Source organism: Thunnus thynnus, chromosome 3, assembly GCF_963924715.1.
Source record: "Thunnus thynnus chromosome 3, fThuThy2.1, whole genome shotgun sequence".
NCBI lineage: Eukaryota > Metazoa > Chordata > Actinopteri > Scombriformes > Scombridae > Thunnus > Thunnus thynnus.
In genome coordinates this window covers 3,846,106-3,873,267 of record NC_089519.1, presented here as the reverse complement: position 1 = coordinate 3,873,267, position 27,162 = coordinate 3,846,106, and the positions used below count along the sequence as shown (strand labels likewise).

General features: G+C 35.9%; 1 protein-coding gene across 3 annotated transcripts in view; it reads right to left on the bottom strand.

The window, feature by feature from the left end:
• The window catches only part of LOC137175520 (C-type lectin domain family 4 member F-like), a 103,581-nt gene that overhangs the window by 1,814 nt on the left and 74,605 nt on the right, over positions 1-27,162 (bottom strand). For all 3 annotated transcript variants that reach the window (XM_067581192.1, XM_067581212.1, XM_067581202.1), the window contains 2 exons: positions 26,511-26,594; positions 2,726-2,809 (listed from right to left, as the gene is read on the bottom strand). In XM_067581192.1, coding sequence (XP_067437293.1) covers positions 2,726-2,809; positions 26,511-26,594 — 168 coding nt within the window. The remainder of the gene's footprint in view (positions 1-2,725; positions 2,810-26,510; positions 26,595-27,162) is intronic.

The following is a 27,162-nucleotide window of genomic DNA, read 5'->3' as shown; positions in this document are numbered from 1 at the left end:
ATTAAGAGATCTCTTCATAATGCACTTTCAATGTAAGTGATGGGGACAACATCCACAGTCCTCCTTCCATGAGGATCTTTATTTAAAAATGTATGATATGAGGCTGCAGCTGCACAAATGAGTCAAATCAAGTCAAAATCTTTCAAAGTTACCGTTTTTTAGTGCCAAATTCCCTCTTTTTGTTACGATCCATCCACTGCAGCTGAACAGGAAAACACTGTCCATCGAGACCCAAAGAGGGAAACTTTTAATTAAAAAAGACTGAAACTGTGGAAGATATCAGGTGACTGAAGCATCATATTATCTTCAGATAAACTTTTAAATACATCTTTGCTCAAACGCAGACTGTGGATTTTGTCCCCATCACTTACACTGTAAACATGTTTGGAGGGGATCTTCTAATAGTCAGTATGAACAGGAGGAATGATTACAGTGAGCAAAACCTGCTTCATTTGGGTTCCTGGCTGTTTTAGGAGAGACTTGAAAAACTGTGAACCCGTCCTTTAACATCTAACTTTGACAAATATGTAACAGTCTAAATAAACAATGACTACGTGATCAGTTAATAACAGATTTAAAGAGAATCAATCAGTTCAAATATACATTATTGTCATTTGTTTATCAGCTATATCCCAATAAATCGACAACAGTCCATCATTACTAATGACATTGGTTCATTTTTTTAACATTAACAGTCAATATTAGGATTTTTACCATATAAATAATATAAATAGTTGTCAATCATTCACAATAAGATTCACACCACTTTCACACTAGATGATGATCCGATGTTCTTTCTCAGTGGTGTAGTATCACACAAGCTTTGCATTAATTAAACAGCCATCAGTTGTGTTACTGCTATTAAACTTTCTGATTGTTTCTGATTATAAACTGTCCCATACATGTACCTCTGTCTTTAAAAGTCAGTCAACCACAAACTCTTATGTGCTGCCAAACAGAAGATAATATCAGAGACTGCAACGTAGCCTGAGGACACAAACTGAGGTGAGGTCTATGTTGTCATTGATCAAGTGATCTACACACTGATGAAAATATATGTAGACTGGAACATTTAGGAAGCAGTCAGAGCAAGTGATCGTGATCATCATAGCTTGTAATATAATATAAATTTTATTTAATTCAATAATTGGATGCCATTGATGCTCAACCATGAATGACTCACTGATGGCCACTGATTGCAAGAGCAACTAACTCAGTGACACATTTCAGGAACTTATGAACTCTTGGTCCCAAACTGAACCCATGTACATCAGTGGATCATGATACCAGTCTTTCTGGCACTGACAACATTTAAATGGCAGCTTTCATCTGACATGAAGCATTTTCTAGATGTTATACTTATACAACTTTGGATACAAGTCCTTGTTATTGGTGTAATTCATCACTGTACTAACCACAGTCACTCAGCTTCCTCTTCAACGTGTCTCTTTCTTCGGTCAGGCGTTTGTAGCTGGTACTGTCAGAACAGTCTGAAAGAGAAGAAAGACTTTCATGCAAATTGTGCAATAAGTTGGCCATTGACAACAGAGAGATTACCATCAGTTGCAACAGAATTACAGCATGACCACAACATAGGAGACACTTCATTTTAAAACTGAATTTCCATTTAATATATAAGCAGATTTACAGGCTGAAAATTCTGACATTGGTTTAATTTCTTAATGGTTATTTTGCTTTGTGATTCTAAAGGCCCACAAACTTGTATCTCTCTCTGAATGTCAGCCAAACACATTTTTCCTGCAATACCAAACAGGACAGAACTTTTAGAAACTGCACACAGCTGCACAAATTAATCAAATCAAGTCAATTGTTACTGTTTTTTTAGTGCCAAATTCCCTCTTTTTGTTACGATCCTTCCACTGCAGCTGAACAGGAAAACACTGTCCATCGAGACCCAGAGAGAGAAACTTTTAATTAAAAAAGACTGAAACTGTGGAAGATATCTGCTTCATTTGACTAACTCAGGTGACTGAAGCATCATATTATCTTCAGATAAACTTTTAAATACATCTTTGCTCAAACGAGGACTGTGGATTTTGTCCCCCATCACTTACACTGTAAACACGTTTGGAGGGGATCTTCTAATAGTCAGTATGAACAGGAGGAATGATTACAGTGAGCAAAACCTGCTTCAATGTTCATTTAGGTTCCTGGCTGTTGTTTTAAGAGAGACTTGAAAAACTGTGAACCCGTCCTTTAACATCTAACTTTGACAAATATGTAACACCCTAAATAAACAATGATGACATGATCAGTTAATAACAGATTTAAAGAGAATCAATCAGTTCAAATGTACATTATTGTCACTTGTTTATCAGCTATATCCCAATAAATAGACAACAGTCCATCATTACTAATGACATTGGTTTATTTTTTTAACATTAACAGTCAATATTAGGATTTTTACCATATAAATAATATAAATAGTTGTCAATCATTCACAATAAGATTCACACCACTTTCACACTAGATGATGATGAAATCTGAGTCAAATGATTTTTTTATCAATCAAATCAGATTTTTTTCCTTTACATCACACAACACATAATGCTGACATTGTTTCCAGAGCACGAGTAGTCGGCTGAGACAACAGCACATAACATGGCTGCATATCAATCTTCTCTGCCGCTCATGTTGTCAAGTGTGACAAATGGACTGCAAAACATTTTGTGATTGCTTGGTGCAGTTTAATTTTCACACTTACCAAAGTCAGTCAGCTTCTTCTTCAGCTCATCTCTCTCCTCAGTGAGGGTTTTAAAGCTGGCCTCAAGGTCCAGTGTCTTCTTATCTGAGAGCAGAAAGAGTAATATGAAGCTGTCATGCAACAGCATCAAAGCGTGTCCATAAATAAAGAGATGATGTACTTTAAAACAATATGGAAATTGTGTTTTAACTTTTAATGAAAGGTAAAGTTTAATATTGTTGTACTGTATATAAACCATTCCCGCATACAAAGCCAAGGTGATATATGTGACTTTATATCTGCAAGACTAAAAGCAGAACATTTTGATTTGGGATTAATTTTTACTTTGAATTTATTACTGTGAAAAGCAGCTGAATTCACAAGATCACACGAGAATCCATCTTGTCAGGCTTCAAGTTCTGCACTTGTGTCCAAACCACCGATGGTTCAGACCAATCAGCATCCTATAAGGATTCTGGCGTGATCTTGTGATCTCGCAAATCCAGCTGCCTCGCAAGGTAGGACGATGACAGAGAGATGGTTCATCCAATCACCTGCTGAGATTACCATTAGTTGCAACAGAATTACAGCATGACCACGACATAAGAGACACTTAATTTTAAAACTGAATTTCCATTTAATATATAAGCAGATTTACAGGCTGAAAATTCTGACTTTGGTTTAATTTCTTAACGGCCCAAAATGTGATCCAAACCCTTCTTACTTGATCTTACAGCTTTGTTGTAACAGTAGTTTTAATATTATTTTTCTTTGTGATTCTAAAGGCCCACAAACTTGTATCTCTCTCTGAATGTCAGCCAAACACATTTTTTTCTGCAATACCAAACAGGTCAGAACTTTTAGAAACTGTTATGTTTGGACAGAAATATGTAACAGTGGACACTTAACACTTTACAGTCTTATATATAATAATCAGATGGTGAATTTCAATGCAGGGGAGACACAGGGTGGACGTACAAACACAATTCAAAAGGACTCACAGAGAGTAAGACGCACGGAAATGTTGAGAGCAGCTTGTAAGATACACAGGAGTCCAAAGCTCACAGCAACCACTCTGTACAGTTTTCTCCCTGGGTGCAGAAATCACACAGACTCAGAGTAATTATTACGTCTCTCAGCCTAACGATAGAGTTCTTTTAAACATGACAATGGCAAACAATTGTGAAGCTGAAACCCGAGTGCTTCGGCTAATAAATATTTTAATTAATTATTATGATTATTATTATTAATTATTAAATTAAATTAATTAATTGTTTTTTTTAGAATTATTAACATTTTCCATGAATGGAAAAAATGATGACTGCCAACAGGACAGATTAATTCAAGGATGACATTTATGTATTATTTTTTAAATTGTTTTTTCTACTCACATTACACACCATAGTCTATAATAAAAGTTTGTCTTACCAACCAACTTGACAGTAATAGCAGGTTACAGTCCTATGCTTTGACTTTGGGTGGTGGAGCGTATTTCCAACATATAAAACTATTACTTGAAATAACATGACTGATATAAATCATATTCACATCTGTGGTTGACTAAACTCTACTTGAGAGGTGCTTCTAATCTTTAATGAAATACATTATAAGCAATATGTAATATATAAGCCTCTTTCACAACAGACATTTTGACTTGTCATAGCAGGAAAACCACAGGTGTTACTAATAATATTAACGATGCCTCAGTAAGTCATGACAGTGTGACAGTGAGTCAGCAGGCACAATATCAGGACCTTGAAACTGAAGCAGCTAAATGTAATTCAGCCATTGTTAATTTCATTATTTACACCTGTGCTTTTTCTACTGCCACATGTAAAACTGTCCTCAGTGAAAAAGGCTGATGGGAGCTTTTTCTCCTTCTTCATGTGCCCCCCACACATCAGTGTCCTTGACAACTGCCTGTGTATGTTCGCCTCGGAGAAGCGCGGTCTTTAGTGGGAGTCACGCATTGCACTACAGTATGTGGCATTTGTACAAAAAAAAGTATAAAAAATAATTTGGGATTAATAAATTCAAATGAATGTGCCTCTAAGTAAGAATTGAGATTAGTATTTATTGAGATTAATTAAAATGAACATGTAGTAATGATGGAAACATTATGCCTTCAAACATTTGATCAAGTATTTGTAAAATTATGAAGAAATGTTCAAACAGGTTTAGAAATACAATAACAAATTATTGCTGATGATAGCCTGAATCTTCTTTTTCATCTTCCTCATCTTTGGTGCAAATACTTTGATATGAAGTAGTAGTAGTAGTCGTAGTAGTAGTAATAGTACTATAGCAACAATTCAAAGATTAAATTTGTGAAAATTTGTCATAATTTAGTGATTTGAACTACAGCTCTGAAAGTTTCTGAGGAGATAGGCAGGCCCCTTCATGTCATTGTGTATAAAGTGAGGGACCATCAAATAATTAACTCAAACAGATTGTACACTACATACTACAAGTGAAACAAGAAGGTAGAAAAAATATATATATATAAGGTCAACACAGTTACTGAATAAATTACACCTTATTAAAACAGATCTATACATTATTTTATCCATTATAAAATGAACTCTCACAAACACTTAGCTATATCAAACTTTGCATTTCATGTTTACATTTTGATATTGTAAATAGAAAAGATGAATGTTTACAATATGATTACAATATTTGCCAATAAGGTTAAAACTGAGAATAAAGATGTTTGTTTAGTTATAAGATTTCTGTCTCACCAGGCTCTGCAGCAGCCATCATTTCACCGTCTTCAACGTTGCTGCTCAGCACCAAATTTTATCTACTTGGGTTACACAAATATGTGTGAAGATGTTTCGATGTTAACTGCTTCCTCTTTTCTATTTTTTATCTCTGCTTCTGCAGCCACACAGTTTTGGTCTCAACTTCCACTTTTATTTGTTCCCACAGGGCAATTGGTTTTGCAGCAAGACATAGATACAAGATGATAAAATACATAATATAATACATAATATAATATAAGTTTTGGTCTTCCTTATTTGCCATTCTTCCTCAACATAAACTTCTCCATATAACAGACTTTGACTGCTGCTCTGGCAGTCAGAGCAAACCACGTAACACTATGTATTCATGGTGTATAAATACACTCATGCTGAGGGAAAGCCACACGAGGGTTTCTTGTAAGTGTTGCTGTCATAGAAAGTTGTACATGTTGGTCATCACCTTTTAGAACTCTTTAGTGGAGATCAAGTCAAGTTTCTGGATGAGAATTTAAAATGAGTCACAGTCAGCAGCAGATGATAGTTGGAGAATTAATATGACAGGTCAGTGGTGGTAGATAAAAACTGGCAGGGATTAACAAATATTGATCTATTGCCACTTTTATTTTTTTTACTTTATATGGCAAGTAAGTCTTTTATGAGTGGTGGACATGGACTTTACAGAAACTCTGCTGTGTTTTCCTGCATGTTCTTTTAAGGATACAGATGTCCTCTTTTTCCAAGGAGATGATTTGACAAGATTTCACTGTTTGAGGTGTTAAAGGGGCAACTGTATCCAGTGCAGCCAAAGCTTATTGCTATATTTCTTAAAACTAAATGGCTCAGGTTGTTATCTAAATAAAAGGACAAATTATCCCTTACATTGTCAAAATGAAGGCATAATCATATGTTTGTTTAATCTATGTTTATTGAACACATGAAAACTCACTGAGAGGTCATTGACTGTAAGAAGCTTGCACTTGCATGATCACAGTGGTTACTTGTCACAGGCAGGGCTCACTTGAAATGTGTAAGATTTTGGTGGTTAAAGCCCCAAGTCTTCCTTGTTAAGTACCTAGGAGAGTGACTTCCAGTTGATGTTTACACATTTAAAAAGTATGTTTATATGTATCTGAATCACATTACAGATAATACATCACAGCCATTATTTTCTACAACCGAAGCAGTGAACTTATGGCTTGATATTTGAATCTATGCAGCAATAACTTTTCTGGCTCGGTCTTCATTAAGCTGACTAAATGTGAAAACATGGTTTACATGTGAAATGAAATGAAAAAGACACATTTTCAGTTGTAGTCAGGTTAGTGTGGATGTGATATCAGCACTGCTTCAGTTTAACTGAAATTGAGAAATGTATCTTTTTGTCCTGATATTGCCTGCTGGGTTTGGATGCACAGCTACAGAGAGGCTTTCTTTTGACTAATCCAGAAGTGTGAAACTTGACATCCTTCATCATTCCAGCTCTTTTCCAAATCATAATACTTTATTTCCACACAATCTTTCTTTCCAAGACCAGGGAACCCAACGGATATGAAGGCAAAACTGAAGACTGTGTAGAAATAAGACTCCATAACAAGGAAAACAGCTGGAATGATATACCATGTAAAGATCAGAACTTCTGGATCTGTGAAAAGATGGTGTCTCTGTAACGGAAGCTGGAAAGTCCCTTAGAGGAGGATGATGTAACAACTTCACTGCAGCAGACGCTAATTTCTTATTGTATGAACACAGCTGTAATGCTTGCCTGAATACACTGCCTTGCTTGTATGGTTAGCCATCAGAAGCTTGAAAAACAAAAGTGCTGGTCCTGATGGGATTCCAACAGAGGCCTTAACGCATGGGGGGTACCTCCTCACATGCCGCCTGCACCTTCTGATCACAAATGTTTGGCAATCTGAGATGATCCCACAAGAGAAGAAGCATGCCAAGATTGTGATCATCTACAAATAGAAGGGGAAAAGTTGTTGGAAAGGTGCTGGCAAAGGTCATGGTCAACAGACTGGTGGAGCACATCTCTGAAAATGCCCTTCTAGAAACACAATGTGGCTTTAGGAAAGGCAGATGTACCACCAACATGATCTTTGTCATACAACAAATTTAAGAGAAATACCGCAAGCAGAGGAAAGATTTCCATGTTACCTTCATTGAACTCTCTAAAGCTTTTGACACCATAAATCAGACACTGCCATGGAAACAACTCTCCAAACTTGGAGTAGCACCCAAGTTCCTCTCCATCTTCCAACATCAACACCTGCACCAACATCAGAGCCTTTCTATGTGAAAGCAGGGGTAAAACAAGGCTCTTCCACCATGAGGAACACAGATGGAGTCCAATGAATACTGACTGAATGGAAACCTTTTAAATGTCTGATGGCTTCATGCCGACACCAAGGTATAAACTTGCCAGGTACATCTTTGCAGGGGACTGGCCGCTTAGCCACCACCAAGGATGTGTACATCCAGATACCCATCTGGCAGCTGATGATGTGAGATGATTTACTTTAAAAAGGAGTTTCCAATTTTTTCATCTGGAAAATCAATCTAGTACAAATGTATTTGTAATACTAAACAAGAAAGAGTATCAGAAGCTGCTGTGTAATTGTATTTTACAGATTCAGAATCATTCATATATTAACGATAATTGTGATCTACACAGTAAGGCTGGGCAATAAAGTGAAGGTTTAACAAAACCAACAGTATTAATCTCATATGATCTAATTTAAAGGCATGTGTCGTGGAAAAACTCTTCAGATGTGCCAATGAATTTTCAGATATCCCACAACATATTTGGTCCAAAAATCATGATGATCCCAAACTCAAAGAAATACACTAAAACTGGCAGAGTTCAGTGTAATAAGATTTACTGTGTATCAAGTGCAATACAAGTAAACAGAGGCTTGGTCCATGGAGCAATAACCATCTTATATACTCTTCTCCTACTGTGGAGCCTAACTTATCTGATTTTCTAGGGCTCCTCCACATTTTACAAAATCCTTCCAGTAAAGCTCCTCCCTAAATTACATCATTAGTGATATCAAAAGGTTGGCAATGATCCAAAATATGACTTTTTTTTTTTTTTTTTTTTTTAGAAACAATGGTGTCTCAAACTTCCCTAAAACTAAAAATAAATAGAGGGCCTGTGGCCTTTAATAATCAAATGTCATGAGAATTAACCTTTCCATGATTCATAATGATTAACTATCCTGTATACTGTTGCTGTGGTGACACTGTCATGACTATGTACACAAGAAAATTATTGTCTGATGAATAAATTCCCTCAGACAAGCTGATATTTTAGAGAATTAACAAATTACATCTACAATACAAAAAATAAATCAAGTACGCCATATGCTGGGAGCATACCTAGCGGACTTCTGGTAATTTTGTGTCCAGGCTTGCCTGGTGCACCTGTGGTGCACAAATGGATTTTCTCAGAGAAGCTTGTTGTTGTCTGGGTCATAAAGCAGCTCAAATATGCGGCCAAGAGCAGATGATGTCTCTTTTTAAGTTAAATTTATATGGACATGATGATCCAGCAATCACCATTTGTTCTGTGCATATAGTTTGCAATTTTACTTGTCGTCACAATCCATCTGTATTTCTGCTGCTAGGGGTCTCTCAATCAAAACAATAACAAGAGACGGAGTTTGATGACATTGTGAAGTAGCATGGGGTCATTGGAGTTATTGTCTTCATTGTTAAACAACCAGCTTCTCCAAGTTAGGATTACTTCAGTATTCGTCATTCAGGATATTTTTACCAGGAGCTGAATTATCCGTAGAGGTTTCCTCCTCTCCAAAACAAACAGACCCGGTTATTAAAACAGGTTAAAACACTGAGTAAAGCAGTTTCACATAAAAAATAAGTGTTTATCCAACGCAGTCCAGCGGGCACAGGTTGTCTGGGAGAGGCTGCTAGCTGAGCTGCTGCTAACGTTTGCTCAGCTTGTTCCTCTGATAACTTAAGATCCAGATGTCCGATGACTCCTTCATCCAGTTAAAAGGTATAGTTAAAAACGATCAAGATCGAAAAAGTTTATCGTGAAAATGTGGCTTAAAACTGAATAAAAGTCAATTCATGACACCATTGTGGTGGACAACCACAACACCCACGTGTTAGCTTGTATGCGTATACTTTTTGGTAGAGGCCACTGTGGCGGATGAGCACAATGCAGGCGCATGCATCTTGTGCGTGTATACTGTTTGGTAGAGGGGGTATGATGCCAATGACGGGTGACCAAATGAAACAGACTGTTACCTTGATTAAAATTACGGATACAAATACACAACTCAACAAAATATGTAACATAGGTCTAGTCGTTTTTATACATTTTAATGCAGAATAGGTACATATTATAGCTTTAAAAGAAACACTTTTGATGAAAATACAACCCGAACAATCTCTATCACATGATGCTCATAACAGCCACACATCTCCTTGTATTGTAATTAAAAATGCTGAGCTCCAGGCAGCACGTTGGCCAGACCTGTTGATTAACATTAAACTGTACATAACAATAATCATGATCGACAAGTGTGATGTGCACATAAGCCAGGAGGTTTCTGTGGTTATTTTGGAACTGTCTGGTGCTGATTGCATAAAATATAACCAGTGGATCTGGTATAATTGGACCTTGACAATATGTAACATCATTCCCATAGAGACAGCAGACAGAACAGATACCTGACCTTCAGAGTCTATTACAGAAGCTTTTGCCAACCCTAAAATATTCCACAAATTGAGTTTAATTATTTGATAGTGAAACAGAGACTGCTTCACTTTGATTTTTTATTTCAACAAAAAAAATGCTTAAAGGCGTTCTTAACCACTATAATTTAGTGTAAAACTGTAAATGATATAATTGTTCAGTACAAAAAATGGATATATGTTCCACTGTGAGAATATTATGAATAGGTCTATTTAAAAAGATGTTTTAATTTTCTTTTTCTGAAATATGTAAATTAATATTCATCAGTTGTCCAACCCTACAGTAAACAGAGATAAAAACATAACATTTCTCCAAAGCACTCAGAGCACATGATCGTCATAGCTTGTAAGTGTGATAAATAGACACAAATTAAGATGACTCACAGAGAACAAGACGCAGGGAAATGTTGAGAGCAGCTTGTAGGATACACAGGAGTCCAAAGCTCACAGCAACCAGTCTGTACAGTTTTATTCCTGTGTGCAGAAACCGCCCAACGATCCACCAACACACACACACACACACACACACACACACACACACACACTCACATCAAACACAAAAGTAAACTTTCACACATTCTTACAAATATAATGGAAAATGTTGCAGACGGGTTATTTGTTCCCTTTTTATTTTTGTCTTCTTCAAAGCACAAATCTACCTTCTCACTAATCAAAATGTACAAATTTTGTCTGTCCCAGCAAAAAGTGGTACTGGTTCCTTAAATAGTTACTAAAACTTTGATGATTTGAACAGCAAGTCTAAATGTTGCTGAGGATAAGTCATCCAGGATAGTCTATTGTAAATCTTGTGTACATACTGTAGTGTACTAATAAAAGTGAGCCACATTTGTTGACTTCAACAAGTGGTTTAATGGTCACCTAAAACTAAAACCAATAAAACAAGAAGGTATCACAGGATACATGTGACAAAACATGACAAATGGTCGGCACAATTTTTGAATAAAGTTACATGACCAAAAAGCTTGCAATTTATTGTACCAGATTAATATTGACATTGTAGTCCATCTTGCTTTAATGTTTAAAACTGATCTTGAAAATTATTGAACTGTAATTATGTGAACTGATTTCTTAACAGTCACTGCAGCAGACACTTTACTGTCTTCATCAGAGCGACTCTTCAATGCAACACTCCTGACTGAATCATCATGGAGGTTTTCATATATCACAGTCATCTCAGATTCCTCTTCATGGAAAACTGTTACCATAATTTTCCTGTTGATGAAGGTGTTAGTAATGTTGTCTTATTTAATGGTGCTGATCTGTGGTCTGATTCTTCTTTTATGTTTTATCCTTACAAAACAACAATCTTATTGTTCCTCCTCTTTTTTCAGTAAGTTTTTTCTTTCTCAACTCAACAATGTTGTGATACTAGACACATTGACTGCTTCTCCAGCTGTAACCAGTGCAGATCCTTGTGTACCTGCAAGATAGATGAGCCTCACGCTTGAGCGAGGCAAACATTCCTCAGCTTCATCATTCCTGTTTCGACACACGCTACATGATCATTTGAGTTTGTCTCATGATTTGATCACAAAAAACAAACTTGTAGCCATGCAAGTCAATTCAACACCAAACAACGGCCTCTAAAATTAGTTTTGAATAATTTTCCTCCTCTGGTGAGGTGTTTTTAAGCCTTTATATACCATTGTAAGTACATGTTTCATCAGTTTTGGGTGGTAAAATCTAGTAAAAATTGATAAACATAATCATTAATTTCCATCATAAAAAAAATAGTAGTTCCTCTGTATATGCTTGTATATATGAAAACATATATGATTTTAAGTTTATATATGTGAGACTAAGCATATATATTTCACATGTATGCATTTTCTTTCTTTTCCTCATTAAAATCGGGGGGAAAAAATTGTGGACCTATCATTTAAGATATAGTGCAGTGTGTCACCTGTGTAAGTTATGGTGTTTTTTGAGAACACGCTTCCTCTTTTCTATTTCTGTCATTAATCTGGTTACGCAGCGGCACGCTTCCCTTCCTTATCTTTTAGAAACTTATCATCATTCACGCCTTTTCATTTTGACTTTGCTATCTGTCTTGTAAACACACTTTTCCGCCACAAATTGTAGTGAAGTGGATAAAAATGTTTTCTATACTTCGGTTTCTTTTTGCTTGTAAATCATGTCTGTTGTAATATTGTTCTAGGCTACTTGTATAGGTTTATTCAACATATCAGAAGAGCTCTGTTGTGTGTAAGTTGGTCCTGTTCATTTGAATGCAAAATCAAATCCAGCCTTGTCATTAAAATGTGTACAATTTATTCATAACAAGTTGTGATGTTGAACACTAAACAGTCAGTCCAGAAATAATAAATGTTCAAAAGTTACTGAATATAAAACAAAACCTGCTGTTATTCAAAAACACAGAAACCATTAAAAATATTTAAGGAACATATTAAATGCAGATGCATAGATAGAATACACAAATGTAAAAAAAACAAACATAATGTTCAAGGACTTGTCTCAAATTTGTTGTCCAGAGCTTTAATCACACTGCTAGTAGGGACAAATAATGTGATGTTAAAAATTGTTATTATTACACCGATATTAACTAAAGTCTAGTAAGGTAACCTGTGTCAGCATTGCAAATTTTTTTACATTTCTTGTAACTACACCAGCAGCAGGAAGGTCAGATACTGCAGCACATGAGGAAACACTTGTTCATAAATTCAACTCACTTCTAATCTTGCTGCCTCTAAGCAGTAGTTGAGAAGCAAATTTTTGTAATTACATCACAGTCACTAATCCCAGTAATAACCTGTTACTTGACATTTTGGGGGTTGTTCACTGATAATAACATTTCTACACCTAAAGAAAAGGCATAACATGTGGCTGTGCTTCTCCCCACAGGCTAAAAACATGCAGGTTAGGTTAATTGGTGACTCTAAATTGCCTGTAGATGTGAATGTCAGTGTGAACGGTCGTCTGTCTCTATACTGTATGTTAGCCCTGTGATTGACTGGCAACCTGTCCAGGCTGTATCCCACCTCTCGCCCAGTGTCAGCTAAGATTAGCTCCAGCTCCCCTGTAGCCCTTTAGAGGATAAGCGGTAAAGAAAATGGATGTATGGATGAATGACGTGGGTGTGGAGGCTTTGGAGTTGTTTGAAATTGGGAAAGACTGTGGTCATAGTTGAGATTACAAACAGATTGCCTTCATGGTCTCCAATGACACGTAAAACCCCACATTTAGTATGCTCATCTCTTTTTCAACCACAAGAGGTCACAACAAGAAAACTCTTCAGTGTTGGGAGACCAATGCTGTTGTTTTTCTGGTGTCAAATTTTGGCTTGTTGATGTCTTTGTCACCAGGGAGCTTTTTAGAGGACAACAATTTGACCTGATAGTGGTGCTAAAAAACAACACATGGAGCATCCAAAATGCATATTGTATTTTTTTATTTAAGCAAAATTTGACACAATGTTGGAAAATTATATATTTTTTGTCATTTATGACAGATAGACATCACACTGCAAATAACATGAATTTCTCTGCATTAAACTATAATCACAGGCCTCCTTAAGCTTCTGTCCCTACTTGTGTAAACAGCATAACAGGAAATATTTTAATCAAACAGCTTAGCCAGCAAAAAGCAACCAGTAAATAATATACAATACTTAAATTCACACAAATTCATGCTGTTTTTTTAAGGTAACATGGGGCAACTGTTACGAACTGACAATAAACATGTGGAGGAATTAAAACTTTTCTTACATTGTTCAGTGGTGTTAGATGTGATATATCCATTACATGATTAATAAAATAAAACCATGTTCATGCCACCTTGGTTATAAACAACAGTTCACTTCTTTTTAAGTAAATCAGACCAGTCTCTCATAATCTCCAGAGTCCAGACTTGAATTGTCATCGCATACTGTACATGCACTGCTATAACATTATAAATGTAGTATCAATGGTATAATATTATAAGAGCCTCTGAGTCATAAAATAATGAATTCACCATTATCTGCAAACAAATATGAGCATTTTCTTTTGATGAAGCAAATCAGTAAAAACAACATAGACTTATATGATCAGTTGTGTCTCTCCTGCAACACTTCAGCACACAAACTGCTCTTTGGGTCCCAGTACAGACAAACACAACACTGTTACGGTTATTTTCCTTTAAAAAAAGCAATTTTCACTGAAACTGGGCTGTTTGTTAAGGTTTTTCATTCCATGTATTTTGACTGTATTTCAATATTTTCCCATGTGTGGCACAGCCCCTTTTGGACCTACCATGTCAAAAATAAAGAAGGCACTATATTATAAACAAATAATTATAAAGCCACACTCAGTGGCTTTAATTAATGGATACATTTATATGTTAAAAATATGCATTATTATGATGACAACCTGCAGGCACTTAATCAGAGCATCTATAATATCACACAGTCTTTTCTTTTAGTTGTAAATTAATATGTGTGTGCGTTTGTGTATTCTTGTCTATTTCTGTGCGCATGTTAATGAGCCAATTTACCAGCAGCTTGGCCACAACTAATGTTTCAGTGTGAGACTCGTGATGGTTTATATTCAGCTTTTGGTTGTTGAGTTAGAGAGTCGCTGTTTTTTCACAGATCCAGAAATTTTGAGCTTCACACGGTTTATCATTCCAACTTTTTTTCTCATTGAAGAACTTTATTTCTTCATCTGTGCCTTGATGACTGTTCAGCTCATGAGCGTCCCAGTAGCTGAAACCCAAAAACAAAGAGTAAGATTTTCATAGACGTCATAACCCAGTAATTCAAATTGACCAAGTGAAACTTTAAAACGGCTATGAGTTCAAAATGAAAATGTCTCTTTTTGACATCGAAGCAGATTTATTAGACTGATTTCTTCAGCTAGCACAACAACCTCAGGTCAAGTCAGGTACTTTAAAACCTATAAAAGTAACCTAAAACAAAACATTCAGCAAAGAGAGTGATTATGAAACAAGGTGTGAACCTTGTGGTCAGTGGAGACCCGTCCACCCATTTCCATGTCCCCTCTGTCTCTCTGTCAGTCAGTCCAATCCAGATGTGCTTTCGGAAATGACATATAAATTCCTTTTTAACAGAAAGAGAGAGAAACTGTAATCAACATAAATGAAATATACAGTAACTATACTTCTGCACCTCAGTTACCTCACATTTATATCTTTATTCCATTTTTCTGTCTGTCACACACAGATTCATACACATACATAGATACAGACACACACACACAAACCTGCTCGTCTTTGCTGTTGATAATCAGCAGGTCTGCACCGCTTTGCAGACAGTCATTTCTGCTGTCTTGCCAGGATTTCTCCGATTTAGAAATTAAATGGAAACTTTGGTTGAAATTGCTGAAAAACATGTTTTAAGCCAGACATGCTATGCACTGAGCTAACATGTCATACAGCAATACCACGCCAGATTCTGCTATTTAATCTGTCAATTGCTAGTTTAACATGAGAATGAATGATATGTGTAAAATGTGTTTGAAGGAAGAGAGAGTTTGTAAGTTTAAGAAACTGGAGTGAGAGGAGACACACATCCTGCAGACTGTATTGCAGTCAATGAGAACATGACAGGGACTCTCTATCAATTAAGGTTCAGATCTCAAAAACTATAAGTCCTATGTGAAATGTATTTACATTTTGAGAGAGAGGAGGCTTGTGGTAACATACTGAGGCAAGATATGTGCTTGAGGAGTTAAAATTGTGGAAGTGACAGCTGCTCAGAAAAAAAAAACTAGAAAATGCAATTTCTGTAGAAATTGCGTGTGATTGCTGAAAGCGAATTTAGATTGCATAACTGGAAGCTGAACACTATTGAAAAATCTAGCAAGATTAAAATCAGCAATGGGTAGAATTGAACCTACACCTTCAAGCCAGACATGCTATGCAGTGAGCTAACATGTCATACAGCAATACCAGGCCAGATTCTGTTATTTAATCCGTCAATTGCATGAAATTGACAAAAAAGCAGTTGAGCTCAGCTCATTAAGCAGATTGACATCACCTGGACTCCTTAATCCTTCAACTCTACTGAGTTCTGCCCTAAGCGGGGCTCGAACTCACAACCTTTGGATCTAAAAGGAATTCAGAAATGACATGAGCTCAAACTACTAGACTACTTGGACATGCTATGTAGCACAGGAAGAGTTGTCTTTAACAAGTATATCAATCCACATTTTAGGTAATAATGCTAAGGTGAGCTAGAGTGGAATTGAATTATGGTACAGGATAAAGATGTGAGGCAACTTTGTACATGAGAGCAATATTATGAGGAGCACTGCAGTGAGCAGGTATCGAAGACACAACCTTGTCATCTAAGGAACTGCTGATCATGAGAGCAGTGTTCTAAACCACTGAACCAACAGACATTGACAAAAACAGAAGGAAAAAATCTCCATTTTGATGAGGAAAATGTATTTGTCTCAAACCAGAGCTCGAAGCCCAGAGATTTGTACATCATTAGTGAAAGCAAGACTAGTTTAACATGAGAATGAATGATATGTGTAAAATGTATTTGAAGGAAGAGAGAGTCTGTAAGTTTAAGAAACTGGAGTGAGAGGAGACACACATCCTACAGACTGTATTGCAGTCAATGAGAACATGACAGGGACTCTCTATCAATTAAGGTTCAGATCTCAAAAACTATAAGTCCTATGTGAAATGTATTTACATTTTGAGAGAGAGGAGGCTTGTGGTAACATACTGAGGCAAGATATGTGCTTGAGGAGTTAAAATTGTGGAAGTGACAGCTGTTCAGAAAAAAAACAACTAGAAAATGCAATTTCTGTAGAAATTGCGTGTGATTGCTGAAAGCGAATTTAGATTGCATAACTGGAAGCTGAACACTATTGAAAAATCTAGCAAGATTAAAATCAGCAATGGGTAGAATTGAACCTACACCTTCAAGCCAGACATGCTATGCAGTGAGCTAACATGTCATACAGCAATACCAGGCCAGATTCTGTTATTTAATCCGTCAATTGCATGAAATTGACAAAAAAGCAGTTGAGCTCAGCTCATTAAGCAGATTGACATCACCTGGACTCCTTAATCCTTCAACTCTACTGAGTTCTGCCCTAAGCGGGGCTCAAACTCACAACCTTTGGATCTAAAAGGAATTCAGAAATGACATGAGCTCAAACTACTAGACTACTTGGACATGCTATATAGCACAGGAAGAGTTGTCTTTAACAAGTATATCAATCCACATTTTAGGTAATAATGCTAAGGTGAGCTAGAGTGGAATTGAATTATGGTACAGGATAAAGATGTGAGGCAACTTTGTACATGAGAGCAATATTATGAGGAGCACTGCAGTGAGCAGGTATCGAAGACACAACCTTGTCATCTAAGAAACTGCTGATCATGAGAGCAGTGTTCTAAACCACTGAACCAACAGACATTGACAAAAACAGAAGGAAAAAATCTCCATTTTGATGAGGAAAATGTATTTGTCTCAAACCAGAGCTCGAAGCCCAGAGATTTGTACATCATTAGTGAAAGCAAGACTAGTTTAACATGAGAATGAATGATATGTGTAAAATGTATTTGAAGGAAGAGAGAGTCTGTAAGTTTAAGAAACTGGAGTGAGAGGAGACACACATACTGCAGACTGTATTGCAGTCAATGAGAACATGACAGGGACTCTCTATCAATTAAGGTTCAGATCTCAAAAACTATAAGTCCTATGTGAAATGTATTTACATTTTGAGAGAGAGGAGGCTTGTGGTAACATACTGAGGCAAGATATGTGCTTGAGGAGTTACAATTGTGGAAGTGACAGCTGTTCAGAAAAAAAACAACTAGAAAATGCAATTTCTGTAGAAATTGCGTGCGATTGCTGAAAGCGAATTTAGATTACATAACTGGAAGCTGAACACTATTGAAAAATCTAGCAAGATTAAAATCAGCAATGGGTAGAATTTGATTTTACACCTTCACATTTTTAAGCCAGACATGCTATGCACTGAGCTAACATGTCATACAGCAATACCAGGCCAGATTCTGCTATTTAGTCTGTCAATTGCTAGTTTAACATGAGAATGAATGATATGTGTAAAATGCGTTTGAAGGAAGAGAGAGTCTGTAAGTTTAAGAAACTGGAGTGAGAGGAGACACACATCCTGCAGACTGTATTGCAGTCAATGAGAACATGACAGGGACTCTCTATTAATTAAGGTTCAGATCTCAAAAACTATAAGTCCTATTTGAAATGTATTTACATGTGAGAGAGAGGAGGCTTGTGGCAACATACTGAGGCAAGATATGTGCTTGAGGAGTTAAAATTGTGGAAGTGACAGCTGTTCAGAAAAAACAACAACTAGAAAATGCAATTTCTGTAGAAATTGCGTGCCATTGCTGAAAGCGAATTTAGATTACATAACTGGAAGCTGAACACTATTGAAAAATCTAGCAAGATTAAAATCAGCAATGGGTAGAATTAAACCTACACCTTCACATTTTTAAGCCAGACATGCTATGCACTGAGCTAACATGTCATACAGCAATACCAGGCCAGATTCTGCTATTTAGTCTGTAAATTGCTAGTTTAACATGAGAATGAATGATATGTGTAAAATGCGTTTGAAGGAAGAGAGAGTCTGTAAGTTTAAGAAACTGGAGTGAGAGGAGACACACATCCTGCAGACTGTATTGCAGTCAATGAGAACATGACAGGGACTCTCTATCAATTAAGGTTCAGATCTCAAAAACTATAAGTCCTATGTGAAATGTATCTACATTTTGAGAGAGAGGAGGCTTGTGGCAACATACTGAGGCAAGATATGTGCTTGAGGAGTTAAAATTGTGGAAGTGACAGCAGTTTAGAAAAACATTTCTGGTCTAAAAATATCTGTGCCTGTTCACATGTCACACTGGTGAGACCTGAAAAAGTCTTCAAAACCCCTGACTTTGGGCTTAAATTGCTGAAAAACTACAAAAGATATCACTAAACAATCTGATGACTTTGAAAGTTCAAAGTTTTGTGAACATTTTACAGTTTGAATGGCGTCTGTACGATAAGGGACGTCCAAGCAGTTGAGTGTCAAAGTGACAATAGTTCCAACGTAGTTGGATGGTTCGTCCCATAGACTAAATTTTAATGTTTGATTGTTTCCAGCAATCACACAATAAAGAGTGAGAAGAACAAAATAAAACAAAGACCTGCAGTGTCAAACTCCTATACAGAACCTCTGGTGCTGTGCATGTTGTCATCTCCGCAGGGTAAGAGGTTCAGGTGGCTCTGGCCTTGATAAGTTTCTTTCATTACCTTATATTGAATATTTCAACATAAGGGAATGAAAGCTTGTACTTTCAAACATGGAAACTTTCTGTTTTTAACAACACTGTTGTACAGGATGTGGTTGCTAGCTATGTACACACCTATAATCAGAGTAAATAAATGTGCTGAATTTCTTCTTACATGGAAGCTGCCTTTCACCTACTAGATGTTATCACAGCAGAAGCCAACACTTCCTTATCTCTCTCTCTGCTGACACTGGCCAAGAAACAGTCCAGCAATTTACTCACTGTAAAACCACAACTTGTTGTTTTTACACTTACATACAGGTTTTTAGCTATAGTAGACGGCCAATACTCAATCTGCTTAAGTCAGTCCCAATACTAATGGAATTTGTACATCTATGAAACCAAAGCAAAAACAGATAATAATTATTGTGGAAATTTAAAGATGAATTCACAGAGAGCAAGCTGTCTTTCAGAGTTTTATTGTGATAATTAGTTCACATTTGCAAATGCAGCTCCCCTAGTTTACTAGGCTGAAGAGATACTGTAAAAGTTTAGTGTCAGTATTTGTACATACAGCTGCGTGCGCCACAAACATCCCATATTTGTCACCCTAATAGGTTTCTTTGAATTAATTCATAATGTCTCTAGGGAGTTTCTCTGGGTCTTCTGAGAATTAAGATTTATCTGCCTTTCCTCCCTGGACTTTCCCTCTCTGCCTCTGTCTAATGAGAAATAAAGTTATAGTGATGGAGTCCCACAGCTCACGTTTGATGCTACCTGTTAGGAACATTTTCACACAGGAAGCAGAGAGACAAAGTCTTGCAATGTGCTTTTGGCTATAAAGGCAGTATAAGATAATAACTTAAGATAATTACATAAGGTTATAAGTTTCCGTTTCAATAATATTTAATATTTATTACAGGTGTGTTTAGTTTCATCCTCATACTTACTAAAGATAGTCAGCTTTCTCTTCAGCTCGTCTCTCTCTTTCGTCACATTTTTTAAAATGGCCTCAGTATCTGATGTTTCATCTTCAGTGGTGTCTGAGAGAGAGCAGAAAGATTTACACATTTCAGTTTATTACTGTAGTTGAACACTGAGGCTGTCTCAGGTTACCATCTTGGAAATGTCAGTGTACCAGGGGAGAGAAAACCCACACCGACATCATTTAACCTTTGGAAACTTAGCAGCAAACAAAATGTCAGGACATAAAACATAACAAGACACATTTTTTAATACTTTTCTGGAATTCTTTGACAACAGCTGCTTTGGTCCAATTTTTAACACTTGTATAAGATATTTGTATTTTAAAAAGGTATTACAAGAGAAACATTTGCATTAAAGTATAGAATTAACATGGACATGTTTATATTAGCAACACGTTAGCAATGGGATTTATCTAATAATGGAAATGTAAAAAGTTGGACTCATTGAAAAGTTCATCCAAATTGGCAGATGCCTTTACTGAATTTTAAAATAGCAGTTCAAGTGGCCATTATTTTTTTTATTTTTTATATTTTATTATTATTATACAAATCATTTATTTTACATTTTATTTCTTAGCGTATAATAAAGTGTGTGATGTCAATTTTAACTTGTTTTTTTTCACAGCCAGATTGTGCCATGCAATTTATAATCAGTTCAAATTAGTAAGTATAATTATACAATTTACTCTGTACTTTGGATTGTACTTTGATATTGTTGAATGAAACACTTTGTATGAAATTCAAAGTTTGTACCGATAGTCCTGACAACTCAGAGGTCCAAATCGGAAAGCTGAGATGATATCTGTAGCCCACTGGACAACAAATACGTTTACAAGCCCAAAAAATATAAAAATGTACATTTTCAGCATGAACTCTTTTTTGATATTTTGCCTTTTTTGGACAGAGAAAGAGACAGACAGGAAACATAGGGAGAGACAGAGGGGTATGAAATGCAACTTAAGTCCCCGGCTGGAACTGAACCAGGGACACTGTGGTTACAGCAAATGATTGTATGTACCTAAACCTCCAGGATACCAGGCACTCCATCATCTTTGTTGTATATAATCTCAGCTGACTTAATGTCCTTTAGATTATTGTTTTTCTTTTCAATACATTACGACTGTGTTGGTTACACAGTAATTCACTGTCATTCCTACTAAATTTATATGTATAACTACAGCATCAATCCATTAATCATAGATAAGTTTGTTTATTATTTGTGAATAATAAACCACATGCTCCTGACGAGTAATCGATAGTTAACATTAATAAAGCATACATAATGCACACTTTACTTTACAGGGAAATAAATAGTTAACATCTGTGTATTTATTAGTTCATGATTCAAATTTACTAAGTTATCAGGATAACTTGGAGTCGTCCTTTGAACAAACCCTTTTTTTTTTACATGAGTCCATGTTTCAGTTTTGCTGGTGTTTTACTCAACAAAGTTATCCAGATGACTCAGTAAACCTACTTCTTTTAAAAGACCTTTAAATATACAGTTTGGTACATTTGGTATTGATGGTGCGTCTTCCTCCTTACACTCATTATGTACTGTTGGATTCTGTTATAATCTGCATGTATTTCATCTGTATAAAAAGTGTTTTGGTGGCATTTGTCAATATCAATCAAGATCCTTTTTAACATATCAATAACTGATGGTGATCACTCAGAAGTCTGAGGACACTCAGGTTAGAAGATGCTGTTGTTTAAAACACATGTAGGAAAAGTATTTATTCATATAAAGAGGAATACAAGGGTAAAACGATCATAGAGGCTATAATGTTAACAGATATTAGTACATTTGACAAGCTTTAGAAATAATAATATTACATATAATATAATAAGTATAATAAGTATTATATTATATATATATTATATAATAAATATAATAAGTACCACATAAAAGGAGTGAACACAACAATGTTTAGACACAAAGAAATAAAACTGGATCTGTATCAACAGATTAAAAATAGATAAAAGCAATAGAAGGTAGATTATGAGATAGCAAGCACCAGCAAAAATTCAGTCACCCTTTGAGCTTAAACTGGAGTCTGGACTGTGGGAAGATACCAGAGACCCAAAGAAACCCACACAGACACACTGAGAATGTACAAAGTCCACAATGAAAGGCTGTGTTTCACATGTACACATTTTCTTTCTTCTCTTTATCAAAATTGGAAAAAAAAAAAAAAGAGATTTTAAAAATTGTGGACCTATCCTTTAAGATATAGTGCAGTGTGGGAGGTGACAGAATGAAGTTTAACCTGGTGAGACTCTGCGCTGCCTGTCCCATTCTTATGATGACAACAAAACACTGAATCAACCTTGTACATAATTAGCAAGATTTTAAAAATGGATTTTGAAAGAAAACGACAACCAGTGCAAAGAAGTTAAAGTCACATTGTCCTCTACATTTGTATCAACGATGGTAGACTAAATATTACAAACACTTTTCACAATAATGCAATACAATTCAACAGGGACACAACCTACAAAATGACAATGACGTCGAGTCAACACCTCTCAAAAACAGCTTCAACACAAACTAAACATTATAACCTTCATGTAGGGTGGATTTGTTGCTGGGCTGCTGTATTACTGCATAAGTTTAAGCTCTAGGTGGACCTAATACACTTTTAGCCATGATCGTGGTTCCTGGATTTTATGGCACCTGGACTCCTGCATCAATACTGTCTTTACATCAGGGACCACAATGGAAACAAGTGTCCTCCTGTCCACACTGACTGTGAAAAGATCCCTTCTTGACACATTTCCAATGTAAGCAATGGGAGACAAAATCCACACGTCCTTGTACTTTGTAAAAATTCATTCTTAAATTCAGCTGAAGTTAATATGAGCCACTGATCCTTTGCTAATCTGCAGTTTAGAGACAGTAACACAAAGAAAGAATGTCGTACTAAAAGATTGTAACTTTGGAAGATACTCACTTGCTGCAGATTACACAGGATTTTGTGGATTTTGTCCCTTATTATCTTACATTGAAATCACGTTAGGAAGAGATCTCCTCTGGGCCGTTACAGACAGGAGGAACGATGATGGCAAGTTAAAACTGTTTCAACGTAGCCACAAACACACACACCTGACTACTGTTTTAAGATAGGCTTGAAAAATTGGTGGTTGGTTTCCCATCTGAAATAATTATTTTTAATTCTCTTTTTTAATCTATAGAGTCAGATTGATTGAGATGGAGAAATTTATCAATATCTTTTTCTGGTAGAAAATCGATTTTAAAATTGAACTTCTTCTCAGGATAAATTTCTTAAGTTCAATGCTTTTTTATTCGCCTCCTGTTGGAGAAATTTCATTGCATAATCTCACTATATTTATGGAAAGAGAAAAGGTCAAGAATTATATTATTATTATTATATTAATTATACTTTCAGGCCTTCCAGTTTGTTCGATAATAAACTGGTTCAATTCTTCAAAAGTTTATATATGTGAGACTAAGCACATATGTTTCACATGTACACATTTTCTTTCTTCTCTTTATCAAAATTGAAAAAAAAAGAGATTTTAAAAATTGTGGACCTATCCTTTAAGATATAGTGCAGTGTGGGAGGTGACAGAATGAAGTTTAACCTGGTGAGACTCTGCACTGCCTGTCCCATTCTTATGATGACAACAAAACACTTTTATTTAGCGATAACATGTATTTGAAATGAATCAAAGTATGGATACATTACAGTCTATCATTTTCTAAACCAAGTTAGATATTTGTGTCTGATGCCACTTTGCCTGCAGCTTAGCAATGATCATGTTTCAGTGCTGTCTTTAGCTGAAAGTGGTAAATGCATCTTACCTTCATGTCTTAAACCTACAGTAGTTATATATAGTAGTAGATGCCATGGTGGTGTGTAAGCTGAGTTAGAGAAACATTTTCTTTTCACAGATCCATAAATTTCTATGTCTACATGTTACATCATTCCAGCCGTGTTCGTTTCTGTAGAACATTGTTTCTACACAGTCTTCATTTTGTCCTTCATAATCGTTTGGCTCCCTAGAGAGCCAGAAGCTGAAAACAAACCCAAAGGAAATGAGGTTTTAATAAAGAACACAAACCATCAAACATTTAATGAACAGCAACACACAGAATGTGGCCAAGTTAAACTTAAAACGATGACAAATCAAAAATATTTCCCTAAAAACTGTTGACAATGTAGTCAGCTTATAAAAATCTAAAGTCTACTCAGCTGCTATTGTGATTTGAAAGAGGCTTTAGTTTCACTACAAAGATTGATTTAGTTTGAATGAATATTAATGTGTGAACCTTGTTGTCAGTGGAGTCCCATCCACCCATTTCCACGTCCCCTCTCTCTCGCTGTCAGTCAGTCCAATCCACATCGTCTTTTGGTTTCGATTTATGAATTCCTTGTTTTTAAAGAGAAACATACAATAATCAATAAATATTTAACCAATTTCCGTCATTCTGTACCTTGGTGACCTTGCATTCAATCAATATTTCACTCTTTTTGTGTCTGTGATAAACACTGATTCATCCATTAGTACACACACACACACACACACACACACACACACACACACACACACACACACAGACCTGTTCTTCTTCGCTGTTGACAACCACTAGGTCCGCCCCTCTTTGCAGACAGTCAGTTCTACTCTCATTCCAGGTTTTCATGTTCGAAGAAATATAATAGAAACTACCGCTGAAATACTTCCATCTTTGTTGGTCATGAACTGTAAACAACAAAAAAAGGACAAATCTTTAATACGCCAGTAACAAGAATTAACAAATACATTTCCACTGAGGTATCAAAACTGCATCATATTATTCAGAGATATGTAAACAGGGATAATAAAGAAATCTTTGCAAGAACAGAAAGATGATATATTACGGACTTGGAGTCAAAGTGTTATAAATGTTTTATACAGTAGTAGAAATCTACAGAGTCATAACAAGAAAAGATAAGTTCTTAACTTTTCAAGTCTGTCCTAAAACAATAGTCAGGTGTCAGAATGAACATTGAAACATGTTTTTCTTGCTGTAATCATTCCTCATATTGGCAATTAAGATATCTCTTCATAATGCACTTTCAATGTAAGTGATGGGGACAAAATCCACAGTCCTCCTTCCATGAAGATCTTTATTTAAAAATGTATGATATGAGGCTGCAGCTGCACAAATTAGTCAAATCAAGTCAAAATCTTTCAAAGTTACCGTTTTTTAGTGCCAAATTCCTTCTTTTTGTTACGATCCTTCCACTGCAGCTTAACAGGAAAACACTGTCCATCGAGACCCAAAGAGGGAAACTTACTTAAAAAAGACTGAAACTGTGGAAGATATCTGCTTCATTTGACTAACTCAGGTGACTGAAGCATCATATTATCTTAAGATAAACTTTTAAATACATCTTTGCTCAAACGAGGACTGTGGATTTTGTCCCCATCACTTACACTGTAAACATGTTTGGAGGGGATCTTCTAATAGTCAGTATGAACAGGAGGAATGATTACAGCGAGCAAAACCTGCTTCAATGTTCATTTGGGTTCCTGGCTGTTGTTTTAAGAGAGACTTGAAAAACTGTGAACCCGTCCTTTAATATCTAACTTTGACAAATATGTAACACCCTAAATAAACAATGATTACATGATCAGTTAATAACAGGTTTGAAGAGAATCAATCAGTTCAAATGTACATTATTGTCATTTGTTTATCAGCTATATCCCAATAAATCAACATCAGACCATCATTACTAATGACATTGGTTCATTTTTCTAACATTAACAGTCAATATTAGGATTTTTACCATATGAATAATATAAATAGTTGTCAATCATTCACAATAAGATTCACACCACTTTCACACTAGATGATGATGAAATCTGAGTTAAAATGATTTTTTTATCAATCAAATCAGATTTTTTTCCTTTACATCACACAACACATAATGCTGACATTGTTTCCAGAGAACAAGTAGTCGGCTGAGACAACAGCACATAACATGGCTGCATATCAATCTTCTCTGCTGCTCATGTTGTCAAGTGTGACAAATGGACTGCAAAACTTTTTGTGATTGCTTGGTGCAGTTTAATTTTCACACTTACCAAAGTCAGTCAGATTCTTCCTCAGCTCATCTCTCTCCTCAGGGAGGGTTTTAAAGCTGGCCTCAAGGTCCAGTGTCTTGTTATCTGAGAGCAGAAAGAGTAATATGAAGCTGTCATACAACAGCATCAAAGCATGTCCACAAGTACAGAGATGATGTACTTTAAAACAATATGGAAATTGTGTAAAGTTTAATATTGTTAAACTGTACATAAACCATTCCCTCATACAAAGCCAAGGTGATATATGTGACTTTATATCTGCAAGACTAAAAGCAGAACATTTTGACTGGGGTTTAATTTTTACTTTGATGGCCAAAATGAAAAGCATGAACTAAAAGCTTTAATGTTCCATCCTCTTTTTTCTCAGTGGTATAGTATCACACAAGCTTTGCATTAATTAAACAGACATCAGTTGTGTTACTGCTATTAAACTTTCTGATTGTTTCTGATTGTAAACTTTCCCATACATGTACCTCTGTCTTTAAAAGTCAGTCAACCACAAACTCTTATGTGCTGCCAAACAGAAGATAATATCAGAGACTGCAACGTAGCCTGAGAACACAAACTGAGGTGAGGTCTATGTTGTCATTGATCAAGTGATCTACACACTGATGAAAATATATGTAGACTGGAACATTTAAGAAGCAGTCAG